The 15,017-nt window shown below is 51.1% G+C and overlaps 1 protein-coding gene across 1 annotated transcript; it reads right to left on the bottom strand.

Annotated features, from left to right (window-relative positions):
* Positions 1–6,590: 6,590 nt before the first annotated feature.
* Positions 6,591–9,599, bottom strand: LOC123042465 (uncharacterized). The gene is made up of 4 exons (XM_044464911.1): positions 8,676–9,599; positions 8,402–8,564; positions 7,474–7,710; positions 6,591–7,353 (listed from the first exon to the last, which is right to left on the bottom strand). The coding sequence occupies exons 1-4, from the start codon at positions 9,441–9,443 to the stop codon at positions 6,662–6,664; spliced, it is 1,860 nt and encodes a 619-aa protein (XP_044320846.1). The 5' UTR covers positions 9,444–9,599; the 3' UTR covers positions 6,591–6,661.
* Positions 9,600–15,017: the final 5,418 nt, after the last annotated feature.

Here is a 15,017-nt window from a genome sequence, read left to right on the forward strand (position 1 = left end):
TGAAGGAAATATGCCCTAGAGGCAATAATAAAGTTATTATTTATTTCCTTATAATCATGATAAATGTTTATTATTCATGCTAGAATTGTATTAACCGGAAACATAATACATGTGTGAATACATAGACAAACAAAGTGTCACTAGTATGCCTCTACTTGACTAGCTCGTTAATCAAAGATGGTTATGTTTCCTGACCATGAACAATGAGTTGTTATTTGAGTAACGAGGTCACATCATTAGTTGAATGATCTGATTGACATGACCCATTCCATTAGCTTAGCACCTGATCGTTTAGTATGTTGCTATTGCTTTCTTCATGACTTATACATGTTCCTATGACTATGAGATTATGCAACTCCCGTTTACCAGAGGAACACTTTGGGTGCTACCAAACGTCACAACGTAACTGGGTGATTATAAAGGAGCATTACAGGTGTCTCCAAAGGTAGATGTTGGGTTGGCATATTTCGAGATTAGGATTTGTCACTCCGATTGTCGGAGAGGTATCTCTGGGCCCTCTCGGTAATGCACATCACATAAGCCTTGCAAGCACTGCAACTAATATGTTAGTTGTGAGATGATGTATTACGGAACGAGTAAAGAGACTTGCCAGTAACGAGATTGAACTAGGTATTGGATACCGACGATCGAATCTCGGGCAAGTAACATACCGATGACAAAGGGAACAACGTATGTCGTTATGCGGTCTGACCGATAAAGATCTTCGTAGAATATGTAGGAGCCAATATGGGCATCCAGGTCCCGCTATTGGTTATTGACCAGAAACGTGTCTCGGTCATGTCTGCATTGTTCTCGAACCCGTAGGGTCCGCACGCTTAAGGTTACGATGACAGTTACATTATGAGTTTATGCATTTTGATGTACCGAAGGTTGTTCGGAGTCCCGGATGTGATCACGGATATGACGAGGAGTCTCGAAATGGTCAAGACGTAAAGATTGATATATTGGAAGCCTATGTTTGGACATCGGAAGTGTTCCGGGTGAAATCGGGATTTTACCGGGTTACCGGGAGGGTTACCGGAACCCCCCGGGAACTATATGGGCCATAGTGGGCCTTAGTGGAAAAGAGAAGGGGCTGCCCTTGATGGGCTGCGCGCCTCCCCCCTCCCCTAGTCCTATTAGGACTAGGAGAGGTGGCCGGCCCCCTCCTCCTCTTTTCCCCCTCCGGGGAATCCTAATTGGAATAGGATTGGAGGGGAGTCCTACTCCCGGTAGGAGTAGGACTCCTCCTGCACCACCTCTCCTGGCCGGCGCCTCCTCCCCCCCTTGGCTCCTTTATATACTGAGGCAGGGGCACCCCATAACACACAAGTTGATCCACATGATCTATTCCTTAGCCGTGTGCGGTGCCCCCTGCCACCATATACCTCGATAATACTGTAGCGGAGTTTAGGCGAAGCCCTGCTGCTGTAGTACATCAAGATCGTCACCACGCCGTCGTGCTGACGGAACTCTTCCCCGACACTTTGCTGGATCGGAGTCCGGGGATCGTCATTGGGCTGAACGTGTGCTCGAACTCGGAGGTGCATAGTTTCGGTGCTTGATCGGTTGGATCGTGAAGACGTACGACTACTTCCTCTACGTCGTGTCATCGCTTCCGCAGTCGGTCTGCGTTGGGTACGTAGACAACACTCTCCCCTCGTTGCTATGCATCACATGATCTTGCGTGTGCGTAGGAAATTTTTTGAAATTACTACGAAACCCAACAGCCAGGATTTATCCTTCTTTGGTACCATCACCAAATTTGCTAGCCAGTCCGGATGTTTGATATCTCTAATGAATCCGGCTTCCAATAACTTGGCTAGCTCTTCTCCCATTGCCTGTCTTTTGGGCTCGGAAAATCGTCGAAGAGCCTGTTTGACTGGCTTAAATCCTTTTAGGATGTTTAGGCTGTGTTCTGCCAACCTGCGAGGGATTCCGGGCATGTCCGAAGGATGCCAGGCGAAGATGTCCCAATTTTCCCGAAGGAATTCACGCAGTGCGGCGTCAACTTCGGGGTTCAACTGTGCCCCGATGGAGGCCGTCTTTGTTGGGTCCGTTGGGTGGACCTGAAATTTAATTATCTCATCTGCTGGTTTGAAGGAGGTGGACTTGGATCTTTTATCAAGTATCACATCGTCCCTGTTTACCGTAGAGCGCAGCGCGGTGAGTTCCTCTGCCGCTAAGGCTTCGGATAGTGCCTCGAGGGCTAGTGCGGCTGTCTTGTTTTCGGCGCGGAGTGCTGTGTCCGGATCACTGACGAGAGTGATTATTCCGCTAGGCCCAAGCATTTTGAGCTTCATGTACCCGTAATGAGGTATTGCTTGAAAAATTGTGAATGCCTCTTGTCCTAATATGGCGTGATAGCCGCTGCTAAACGGGGCCACCTGGAACGTGACTTCTTCGGATCTGTAATTGTCCGGAGAGCCGAACACCACATCGAGTGTGATTTTTCCGGTGCAGCGCGCTTCCCGGCTAGGGATTATTCCTCTGAAGGTTGTGCTGCTTCGCTCAATACGGCTCCAATCGATTTCCATTTTTCGCAGGGTTTCCTCATAAATGAGGTTTAGTCCGCTGCCGCCGTCCATGAGGACTTTTGTCAGTCGAAAGCCGTCCACTATGGGACTAAGTACCAGTGCGGCTGGGGCTCTGGTAGTTCGAGATGTGGGCTCGTCGCTGGCGCTGAAGGTAATAGCTGTGTCGCTACATGGATTTGCTGTTGCTACTTGGTAGACTTCGGCGAGTTCGCGGATTGTTCGTTTCCGCATATTATTTGATGCCAAAGTCTCGAAGACTATTGATACCGTGCTGGTATTGTTGGAGTGGTTTCCCGGAGCTAGAAGCTCTTCGCCACTTTTGGCCACCTGCCGTAATATCCAACATGCTCGAAGGCTATGTGTTGGGACGGCTCTCTCTGTACTATGAAGTTTACAGGGTCCATTGAGCCATCCCTCCAGTACGGTTCCGTTTCCCTTGCTGGGTTTTTGCTTTTTTGTTTTTGCATCTGGGGCCTGATTGTGAGGCGCCCTTTTACCGCGGACTGGGTTTGGGGCCGGATTATCCCAAAATTGATTTTCAGTTTTCCGGAAACTCTCCATTGCGCAGTACTTTCGCACTATGGACGCCAGATCGGTAAAACGCGTAATCTTGCAACGATCAATGGCGTTCAATATTCCCTTGTCCGTGCAGTTATTGCAGAAGATCGAAATTGCGTTTTCCTCTCGGCAGTCCTTTATCCTGTCCATAACCAGGAGGAATCTGGCCCAATAATGATGTACTGTTTCTGAAGGCTCTTGCCGAATTAGAGATAGGTCGCATATGTCTGGGCGGGTGGGTGGAATAAAATCCGGATCCCTGCCCATCTTTGGGCTCAAAGGCCGAGGGACTTCCGAATTCGGAAGCTCGATTTGCTGGAGACAGTCCAGCGAGTCCGGAGCGACGCATGGTTTTAGGTTCAATGCTCGATCAGAGTCCGCCCCTCCGCGGGAATCCGGCATGGAGGGTTCGGGAATCCGGACACGGATTGTTTTCAACACTGGCAAAGAATTGCCGAGTTGTTCCTCTACCACCTCGACGTGGTGGGTAGCCTGGGGAGAGTTAATCTCTCTCAGATCGGTTTTAAGCCCGATCTGATTGTAGTCCGTAGCGACTCCCAGGGCGGCGATGCGATCCAAGAGTTCGTTAACAGACGAGAGCTCAATTGGATCTAACTGTTCGGCAGCTTTAGGGCTGACGCGAAGATTGCTTCCGATGACTTGAGAAGTCATTGCCGAAGCGGCGGCCGGACAGGCGGTCATAAGAAAGCCACCAAGCCGGATTGTCTGACCGGCGGCCAAGGCCCCTCCGGCGAAAACACCGTCTTTGAAGACGGGTAAAGGCATCCGCTCTATCGGCGACGACACAGAGGAACTCTCAATGAAAGCACCAATGTCGGTGTCAAAACCGGCGGATCTCGGGTAGGGGGTCCCGAACTGTGCGTCTAGGCGGATGGTAACAAGAGACGAGGGACACAATGTTTTTACCCAGGTTCGGGCCCTCTCGATGGAGGTAAAACCCTACGTCCTGCTTGATTGATATTGATGATATGGGTAGTACAAGAGTGGATCTACCACGAGATCAAGGAGGCTAAACCCTAGAAGCTAGCCTATGGTATGATTGTTGAGATGTAATGTTCGTCCTACGGACTAAGGCCCTCCGGTTTATATAGACACCGGAGAGGCTAGGGTTACACTGAGTCGGTTACAATGGTAGGAGATCTACATATTCGTATTGCCAAGCTTGCCTTCCACGCCAAGGAAAGTACCTTCCGGACACGAGCCGAAGTCTTCAATCTTCTATCTTCGTAGTCTGGGAGTCCGGCGGATATTGATAGTCCGGCTATCCGGACACCCCCTAGTCCAGGACTCCCTCAACCACTGTGCCATGACCCAAGTGCATGTGGGAGATGAACAAGAGGATTTCTACTAGTATTTGGATCCTATTTGAGATACACGTCGATCAGGGGTGAGGAATCAGCAAGCAAAAGGGGAGAGATAGCTGAAGTAGGAGGTGAGGATGAGAAGACAAAGACGATTCACTATTCTTCCGATCCCTTTCCCCTGTGCTTCCCCTGTTGTATATGTAGCCTTGCCTCATGTGTCTTTCATGTGGGACCATCCTCATTTGTCTTTCCATGTGGGACTAATGAATTGGCCAGGCATGACACACCGAAGTTTACGGTGTGTGTGCGCGTTCATAAGGGTGAGTGTATGCGTGTATATATGAGCGACTGCCTCTGTACGGTGTTACAAAAAATAACTAATTAAGGTGTAGAATTTCTTTGGTGCATTAGTTCAGCTGCAGTCTTCCCAGCATAATTAAGCGCATGTTTGCAAGCCAAGCGAATCTGCTCATTCCGGTGCATAGTGTCTTTATTTGTTATTATTATGTGTGCATCTAATAGATAGTTAATTTAGTTTGTATCTACTAGATTTCTCTCGACATTACACATCACCTTAACTATTTGCAGCCATCAGATCAAAATCGTGCGACAATAGAATGAATGCATGTACTCATAAGTTACACTTCTCACTTTAAGATGATCATGACTTCATACCACTTCATTAAGTCATGCATGTATTATTTTTCAGGGAAATAAAGCCATGCATGTTAGTTACAATTTAAATAGTTTTGTCAATCTTTGTGTGATCATGAACTGTATATGTATTAGAACCTTGGAGCAAATAGTTTATGCTTTACATTTTTCTTAAGGATAGTGTCACATTATGTCGAATCCAAAATGTTCCTCTTTTTATACATCATTTTGTCACATACTTTGCATGTTTTATTCTTTAAAAATATAAAGTAAGAATACTCTTTCATTTGTATTTTCATTAGTTCTACTAGTTGCTTTTAAGCACTTATTGATGCATTAGTCTCAACACGGATCCCGTGGTAAGTCGTGGGGCATCATCTAGTTTATTATAAGTGTAAGAGTAACTATAGCTGGTCTCCTAAAACCGGTTAGAGGAGTAAAATTTTTGGTTTACTCCTCTAAAACAGAACTAGTCGATCCCCTACAACCGTTAGGTGATTATACATTTTACGCCGAGTGGCCGACAAGGAGTAAATATACTCAACTTCTCAGTCGTCAAGTAAAATTTCCCGACACCCACGCGCCTCACCTATCACCGCCCCTGCCGCGCAAACTACCTCCGCCGCCGCCCAATCCACGTCGGGGCCGCACTTACGGCCACTCAGCCGGATGCGCGCCGGCAACAATGGCCGTATCCGGTCGCCGCCGCTCCTATCCACGCATCCGCGATGCTCGGTCGGAAGATCCGCGCTGCACCGGCGCCTCCTCGTCCTGCTCCGGCGGCGCCTCCTCCTCCTGTGCTGGCACCACACCTGCCTCCCCCGAACTCCCACCGCCGCTGGAGCCGAAATACATTGGTGTGCGGCAGCGCACGTGGGGGACATGGGTCGTCGAGATTTATGACCGCGACATCGGCCAGACCCACTGGCTAGGATCGTTCCACTCAGCGCAGTAGGCGGCGCGTGCACATGACATCAAGTCGGTGTACCTGTATGGCGCCTTTGGCCGCCGGAACTTCCCCTTTCGGTTGCCTTCTGCCGTTTTGAGCCGGTGTACCCTTGGATGTTCACCTCACGAGAGAGGTGGGAGGACTGTGAGGCCCGCAAGCATCTCAGGGAGGAGCAAGCCGGAGAGATCGTACATGGCGAAGCTCTGCCAATGCTAGCCGGAGCGTGTCTTGGAGGACCGTTGCCTGTACGTGGAGCACGCAGCCGGAGCAATGCAAATGTGCTCCTCTAAAATTTAGGAGATGGGCTAGAGTTGGTCCAAGTGATGACTTGTACACGAATAGATGATACGGTTGCTTGATTAATTTAGAATCAATAAACTGCCACGCTAGTCCTAAGTGTGCCAATCAAGTGAAGGGGCTTGCATGCATGTAAGGAATCAATAATAGTCATATGTACACAATTGTCCTACGTACAGCCGTACAGGTGATTGGAGTGAAAGCACTCAAGACGTACGTTGGAGAACAAGCTAGGCGCAAAGAAGTCTCAGGTTGGAGGGGACGTGCGTGTGTTGTTCAATTCATTCTTTACAGGAGCACCATAGATGACATGGATATCCAAATTCCAACACCTAGAGTAGCTAGTGGTGCATGTTCCAAACCTCGCTGAGAGTACGGCGCTGGCGCCACCAGAAGGTCTCTTCCCTCCAGAGCATGCGCAGCAGGCGGCGCCGCCAGCTCACCTCAATGCCGAGAGCGCCGGCGTCCAAAGGCTCAACCTTGATCTGGGTAAAGCCCCAGAAGGCGGTCTTTGAGATCCAGCGAACAGGCCCTTGCCAGTTGTGGTTGTCGACCACCCGGATCAGCTCGCCGTCCAGTCGGTACTCCATGCAAACCACACCGTGACCCACCGCCTTCTTCTTGCCCGACCCTCCTGTGTACACTCGCGTCTGCCACCCAGGGGCGTAGTAATCTGCTCGTACAACGTCCAAGCAACCAATGAGTGGGCCCTCTGTGCGCATGATACGCGCGAGGCTGGAGCTGGATAGTGAGGGCAGTCGCTCCCATGACTTGATCTGTAGCTGGCAGTGCTCCAAGCCTTCCTCGTGCCAAGCCACAGCCCCGCCGTTCCGCTGTATTGCCTCCAGCACCTTGCCAACAATGGCGCCTTCCTTACGTGTCCACACGCCGGACTTCTTGCATGTCACCAGCAAGTCTCCGGCCGTCTCACGAGGGATGGCATACGGAAATGTATCGCTGCCGTGCCTCCTCTCAAAAGCCAGCCGGTGCTGGGCCTCCAAGCACATCAGGCAGGCGCTCAGCGCGCACGAGCCTGTCATGCATGCATGCATGTGAAATGAAATGAAGTTCAAATCAAATCACACCACTGGCCCATCTCAAATTCAAATGAAATGAAATTCCTTCGAGAAGAGTGCAAGGCGGACTCACTCACCCTTGTCCTGGCCGATTGGACGTCCCATAATATCTATCCAGCTCCACGACTCCATCGGTCGATACTGTCGTGGTGAACCCATGAGCTCGCCGATCCAGTCCTTCATCTCAAGAAACCAGTATGTGGCCCCAATGTCGGTGGCCACCCTGAGTCGGATCGCCACCCCGCCCCCGTCGTACCTCCCACGCGCCAACATCACGTCCATCGCCGCCTTCACTCCCCCGACATCAGCTGAAGCTAGAGCAAATAGTATATTTTATTTCCTTTTAGTGACGGCCGGCAATTAATAGTATCTACACTAAAATCTTGCACTTGTGCGAAACTCTATCTAGCAATTATACTAACTAACAATAAGACATATATACGGCTCGTCTAACCGGACTGTAATCTTGCCCAAGAAACACATTTTTAGCACCCAATAGCTAGCTGTAGGATTATATATATATTGGTCCAAAAAACACAATGGCACACCCAACAAAAAATACCTTGCATGGCCACTGCTGAACGTGGAATCTACACCAAATTTTTACACTATTTTCAGACTCGGTTTTAGTCTGCTATACGTACTAAAAGATCATACCACATTGAGTTTAGCATCCTACCACGAAATTAAAGAGGCAGTTATCAGAGTAGCATGATTACTTGCAACTTATTTACATGAATGATGGCAGCCAGCTGATCTGTAACACTTTAAAGTCAAACAATTTCAGTTAACCTATCTAGCTCCCAGCTTCCTAGCTAGTTAGCCTATCTAGCAACATACCATATTGAATCAACACTAAAATTTATAGCAACATTTTTCTAGGGTAAATTTCTTGTAAGCTATCCACACAAAACAAAACAGAGATGAACAATCCCAGTGATGGATCAAGACTAAAATTTCTTGCATAACAAAACTGCGGTGAGAGACATGCGGGGAGGCTCTCACCAGCGGTGCTGGCCGTGATGGCGTTAGCACTCGTGCTGAGCATAGCGTCGTTGCCATCGTCTGCCGACCCGAAGCAGCAAACCAGCCTCCCTGTGCGGATGAGGGCGACCCCGCCGCTGCCGGAGTCGCCGCGGCGGCGCTGCACCAAGTACTGCTGCCGCCCCTGCATTTGGTCGCAAACAATCGTTTAGAAACCGCAGATTCAGAAAGAAGGGGAGAAGAATTGCTCTCAATCTGACACCCATGAACAAACCAAGTCGCACAAGCAACTCACCAAGATCCGGCGGCCAGCACGAGACCCGCCCGTGGCGGCGAGGTTGCCGTCATCCTCGTCGTCGGTCAGAAGCGCGCGGCTCCGCGGCCGCACGTGCTGCCCGTCGCCGTCCATCGGTGCCCGCGGGGATCGCTGAGTCGGAAAGAAGCAGGCGCCAAGGTAGACGACGTCGCCGTCGTGGAAGTCGGCCGCGAGAGGCGCGCCCAGCGACGCGTGGGCGTGGCTCCCGCCGAGCTCCCCGGCGCGGATGCCCGTGCCACCTGGTGCGGGCGCGCCCGCGGAAGCCCCGGCGCGTAGGCCACCGCCGCGGATGGCCGGTGGAACGTTCAGCAAGGCGCCGCTCTGGCGTCTGGCGGCGTCCTCCCGGTCGTCGTCGTCGTCGTCCCGCAGCAGGCCGCGGCTCCGTGGCCGCACGTGGTGGCCGTCGTGGAACCAATACTGGTCCATCGGTGCTCGCCGGGATAGTTGAGTCGCAAAGAACTGGAAACGAAGGTGGCAGCCGTAGGTTGCGCCGGTGTACACGCCTTCCTCGTGGTGGAAGTCGACCGCGGGAGGCGCGTCGAGCGGCGCGAGGCTCCGGCGGAGCTCCCCGGGGCGGAGGTCCGCGCCGCCACCTCGTGAGGGCGCGCCTGTGGCAGCCCCGGTGTGCAGGACGCCGCCATGGATGACCAGAGTCCCGTTCAGCAAGACGCGACTCTGGCGTATGGCGGCGCCCTCCCCATCCTCGTCGTCGCGCCGCACGTGGTGGCCGTCGGGGAACTGGTCCATGGGTGCTCGCCGGCGCTGGTTTGGCTCCAGAGGAGACGCGATTGTCGGCAGGTCCAGAGACCCCTGTATCTTGGCGATCTTGGATTCTTGGGTCCCGGCGAGGTGAATGAGGAGAGCTGAGGCAGCCGACGAATTTAGTCGGTTACGAGCGGGGGTTTCTTTTTTATGGTGGTTACGAGTGGGTAGTATGGTCGTTTGTTGGGTAAATACTTGTACGCATGGGTACGATTGCAAGTCGGTCACTACCTAGAAGGAATGTCCAGCTCTACAGGCGGGCAACATCTTTTGAACCCTTTCTCATTACCCAAAGTACTTCATCTGCGCGCGTTCGATCGCTGAATCGAGCGGCCGGCCACGGACTGCTCGATCACCACAGATCGTGCGGCCGCGGTTGACAGATGTTCTCTTAGTTGGAGTCTGCCCCGTACAAGCCCCGCGCACCTGGTCCAGTGGCATCGCGTAGCGCAGCCGTGCATCCTTTGTGGTGGGCCTCACCTGTCACTGACCCTTGTAGCGGGACGACAGAGTAGTGGGGGTCGAAAGTTTCAAATTTCATGCCACACTCCCCTCTCATGCCTCCATCTCTCTCCGCTTCCCCCTCCCTCATTTCTCTCCATTCTCTCTCCCTACACGATTCACCAGGGTTCGTACACCGGCGTCGCCACCGCAACCGCAGCTGCATGAAGGCAAAGGCGTAGCGATCGGCATCCGCTGCTCGTCGCCGGCTCAGGTACGGTCACCGCTCACCCCTCGCCTTCCTCTCTTCATTTACCCCCGCGGACTGTCCCTATTTGCTAGCGCCCCTTTTGCTAGTCCTCGTCGACGGGGGAAGCAGCGGTTACTGCAGCGAATTGAGAGCTGCCGGTGCTCACCGCGGTGCCCGTCGGTGGACGTTGCGCTCGTTTTTGGAGATGTATCGCAACGGTCCATGCGATTTTGCCATTTAGATCCCGTTTCAAATAGGCGCATCCACATCGCGTAGCTACGACGAGAGATTTCGATGCGGCGTCCCCAAACCTAGCCTCTCATTTTGATTTTGTGTTTTTTCCCCAAACCATATACAGAGTTGCAACTTGAGGGAGTAGAGAAATCCGTAGAGTATTTTATCCTTTTGATTTTGTTTTTTTCTCTGTCTACTTGCAAACTGAGGAGTATCCAGTTGGCAGTTCTAGATGTAAGAGTTACACACAAACACAAAAATATAGGAAAGTGACATTCTACTTGGTGGTACTATGCAATTGTACCAGTTTGTATGTGCAACTGAAACAAGTAATGTGTGCAAATCGAATTGACATTGTGAGTGTAACTTTTTTTCCTGTTTGTGTGCAGCTATACCTCTTGGGTGTGCAACTTGAAGAAATGATCTGTGAAAATGAGATTTGACATGTGTGCAACCTGTTTTTGCAATGGAAATGGTTGTAGAGGGAGATACCAGTAGAAGCGGAGGAGGGGCAATTTTTCTGCATGATATGCATGTTCTGTTTTTCATTATAATTTTTTCGCACAAAGGCTTGAGCAAGCATAATGTGTGTGCCCTGTTCATTTATTTAAACTTGGTTCTATTTTGTCCCATGCAGGGGAATGCACCAGAGACTAATTGGCAGAACCAGAAAAGAGATGATGTGCGGACCTTCATGTTGATGAGGGCACGGAAATTGAGGTAAGGATCATGCACAACCTAAACCGTTGTTTTCTTACTTTAGGAAATGTATGGAAACAATTTTCAATGTGTGCAACTAGTTTCTAGCGTTTGTGTTTATGTTTTTATTCCTCTTTTTTTCCTGATTTTCTATGTGTTATGCATGTAGGTAGAGAATGGTGATCAATGTCGTCTTGTAAAGCGTCCAAGACAAAAACCAAAGCCGCGGTCTCCGATGCAAGCGGCTCCTCCTCTGCACCACCAGTTGCCGAGGTATCTCAATTTTACTTTGTTGGAATCTTTTTTTACAGCTGCACATTAGATTGGTAGTAGTTGGCATCCCTTACTTTTGTTGTTGCACATGAAAATGATTGTAGTGGACAGTAGTGTTTATGGAAGTTTTTAACCGGCTCACTGAAACTTCTTTCGGTAAGGGTTTTGTCCACATCGGCTTATGTACAAGGTGTAGATGTACCTTATAGTATTTTGCATTATTCATAGCTTTAGTGTTGAATATATATATCTACCTTGTAGAACGCGAAACTTTTTCGGTGCAGTTTTGCATTCAGATGACTCATGTTGTATTGGAGTTGGCACCATTTTTTATCTTTAGTGGCACAAAAACTTGTCTGCAGTTGGCATTTTTAATTTGTCTTTTTCCCCTTGTGTTAACATTCTTAGCAGAGTGAAGTTGGAGGGGAAGGAAATGAAGCAAATGTCCCCCATCGACTTTCACAGGCTGGTACGATCAGGGCCTCACCAAAGAGGTTTGTCAAGATGAATAAGGATCTGACGCTTGTTCAAAGGACTTCCCTGTACAAGCAAATGTTAGGAGTCTTAGTAAACTTAGTCGACACATTGCCTTCGGAGTTGACCAAATTCCTGGTCCATTCGTATGACCCATGCACTTCTGCATTGGTCTTTCCAGTAAGGGGCACGATCCTAGTTGACGCTACCAGTGTGCACAAAAAATTTGGTTTACCGGACAGAGGGCCATGTCTGAAGTATACTATCAAAAAGGAGGCAGTCAAGAGATTCAATGAGATTTTCCACCACACCGAGCAAACAAAACACCCCATGGTCATCTCATTTTGCAAAATGATGAAAGCCATGAAGGGAGCAACTGATGACAAGTTCCTCAGCGGGTGGCCCGCACTTGCTTTCAACTTTTTCTTAGCTCCTACCAACAGTCTTTCTCTAAGCCCGCACTGCTACGGGGTTGTGTTGAAACCCAGATTGCTGTAATGTATGCTTGTTCTTTGCTGAACACATAAAGGAAGCATTCCGCATCATAGGTGAGGATAAGCAACAATTTGTTCCTGCATGTACCATCTAATGGTTAGTAAATTAAAATGATAGCTTGGTAGACATAGTTTTTTGTACCTGGTGGTTTTGACCATGCATTGCTCACGTGCTCTCTTTTTTATTTGGGGGATGGCCTTATGCGAGGCGTTCGACAAAGGGGGTCCCCTGGCGCCTGCTCTTTTCGTCCTAGCTATGGACATGCTACACGCCGCCATCCAGTGGGCCATGGAGCATGGCCTCCTCTCTGACCCGGGGATGCACAACAAAGTGTCGTGTATATCAATATATGTCGATGACATCATGGTGTTGCTCAAGCCCTCCCCATGGACTTCTAGGTGATCGCGGCCTTGCTGCAGCTGTTTGGTGAGACCTCGACCCTGAACATCAACTTTGAGAAGATCACCGTCTCCTGCATTTGCTGCAATTACAGACACCAGAGTCTTGCAGTGCGGCCTCAAGCCATTGCCTATCGTCTACCTCGGATTGCCGTTCACACCTGGTAGACTGTGGAGGACAGACCTCTGGCTCATTGTCGAAAATGCTCCAAAAATAGGAGGGTTCGTAGTCACGCCTGCAGGCCACAAGTGGATGGCTAACTCTCATTTGCTCAGTTCTGGTGGCCCTGCCGAATCACTTACACTCCCTCTTGCCGCTCCCAGCCTAGGCAATCAAGATCCTTAACCACAAGTGCATGGGATTCTTGTGGAAAGGGTAGGAAGAGATCAATGGAGGTCACTGTATGTTGCCATGTTCCAAAGTCTACATGCCTACCGGCAAGGGAGCTATGGGTATTCTCAACTTGCAGCTTTTTGGCGTGGCCCTAACCTGCGCACAAGACGAAACGATGGACATCGCCGTCGACATGGACGACGAGCTCGACGACACTGAGGAGGAGTGGAGGAGGAAGAACAGGCGGCGGCGGAGCCAGAACCAGCGCCGAAAGGGAGAAAGAAGAAGCGGGCGCCTAACGCCAGGCCAGGCAAACCTCACGTCAAGTGGACGTCCAAGGAAGACGAGTGCCTCGCCAAAGCGTGGAAGACCGTCAGCATCGACCCAATCATCGGCTCGAATCAGAACGCTGACACGTATTGGAGAAGGATCAAGATGGCGTTCGACGAGCGCAAGTTGGTCGACCCCGACTTCACCAACATCCACATTGACCGCGGCGAGAAGGCCATGGCGAATCACTGAGCGACCATCCAGACGGCTTGCAACAAGTGGCATGGGATTGTAGGGGAGGTCACGGCTCACCCGGAAAGCGACGCCAACGTCGAGGGTCAGGTATGGCCATAGTTCGCCGGCCCAGTTCTTCGCCGTGTACTTCGCCGACACTTTTTCTCCTCGGCTGTGTAGATGGTTCGGATGTTCAACATGTTTCGCCAGGACAATGGTGACCAAGAGTTCAGGTTCCTTCACGTGTTCTCCAAGATCGAGTCATGCGAGAAGTGGAGGGAGGTTCGGCTCAGTCTCGCCAAGGCCAAGGAGACCTACAAGCCGGACGCGCCTGCCCCGACGGCGGCAAAAGGGCACCCTGATGGCAACAAGAGAGCCAAAGCAGCGAGGCACGCGGCGCCCGCAGCCAGACGGCTGCAATCTTCGATCGAGCAGTGCATCGCCGACGCCAAGAACATCACCGCCAAGAGGGAGGAGAAATCCGACGCGAGGTGGTCGACGTTGATGACGAAGCAGGACGTCAAGCTCGACCTTCTCAGGACCAACGTCACCGCGAGGAAGAGGAACACCGACCTTGCATTCTTGATGGTGACAGACATGTTGACGATGGACGAGCAGGTGAAGGCGTGGTACTTGGCGGAGCGCGACCTCATCTTGAACTAGATGCCCGGGCTAGCGGCGACCATCGCCCCTATGCCCACGACGACACCAACGCTGACGACCAGCCCGAGCACAAAAGCCACGCCGATGCCGAGCCCGACTACGCCCACGCTGACGACCAGCCCGAGCACAAAAGCCACGCCGATGCCGAGCCCGACTACGCCCACGCCGACCCCGACCAGTCCCACGACAGAGGAGCCTGCCGTTTGATGTGTTCCATGTCTATGATTCCTTCCTTTTTGATCGCCGAACTTTTGGCGTTTTTTGGTAGTAGGAAAGACAAGTTTGAATTTTTGGGCGTCTGGGGCCCGAAACTCGATCGCCCACAAGGCGAAAAACCCGCCGGCGCCTACGGTGACTTTGTAAATCTGAAGATGATAGGCCGGCTCAGTCTTTCGAAGTTGCTCATAGGGATAGGGCGTGCGTGTATGCGGTCATAGAGGTGAATATATGCGTATGTGCATGCATTCATAGAGATAATTATATGCGCGTGTATATGAACGCTTATGTCCGTACTGATGTTAAAAAAAAAAGCTTTTGCCGGTTGCCCCAGCGACCAGCATTCCCCCCGTCTGCTGAGATTACAAACGCGCATGTGGGCCACCCATGTCATCGACCTTGCGTACAGACTAATCAGCCCCAGTGACTTGAACACACCCCAGCGGACGCTCCCGTGAACCGGGTCTCCCGCGGCCGCAGCCACAGCCGTGCACCGGGTCCAGCCTCCAGCGAGCCCCAAACCAACCCAAGCAGAGCGAGGGAGGGCCCGCTTGCATCCCACCAGTTCATTCAAAATC

This window comes from Triticum aestivum, chromosome 2B (assembly GCF_018294505.1).
Source record: "Triticum aestivum cultivar Chinese Spring chromosome 2B, IWGSC CS RefSeq v2.1, whole genome shotgun sequence".
Lineage (NCBI taxonomy): Eukaryota > Viridiplantae > Streptophyta > Magnoliopsida > Poales > Poaceae > Triticum > Triticum aestivum.

Coding starts and splice junctions, on each gene's coding strand:
- LOC123042465 (XM_044464911.1), bottom strand. CDS start 9,443: ATGGACCAGTTCCCCGACGGCCACCACGTGCGGCGCGACGACGAGGAT. Junction 7,711..8,401: donor CATCACGGCCAGCACCGCTG/GTGAGAGCCTCC, acceptor TATTTGCTCTAG/CTTCAGCTGATGTCGGGGGA. Junction 7,354..7,473: donor TCCAATCGGCCAGGACAAGG/GTGAGTGAGTCC, acceptor CATGCATGACAG/GCTCGTGCGCGCTGAGCGCC.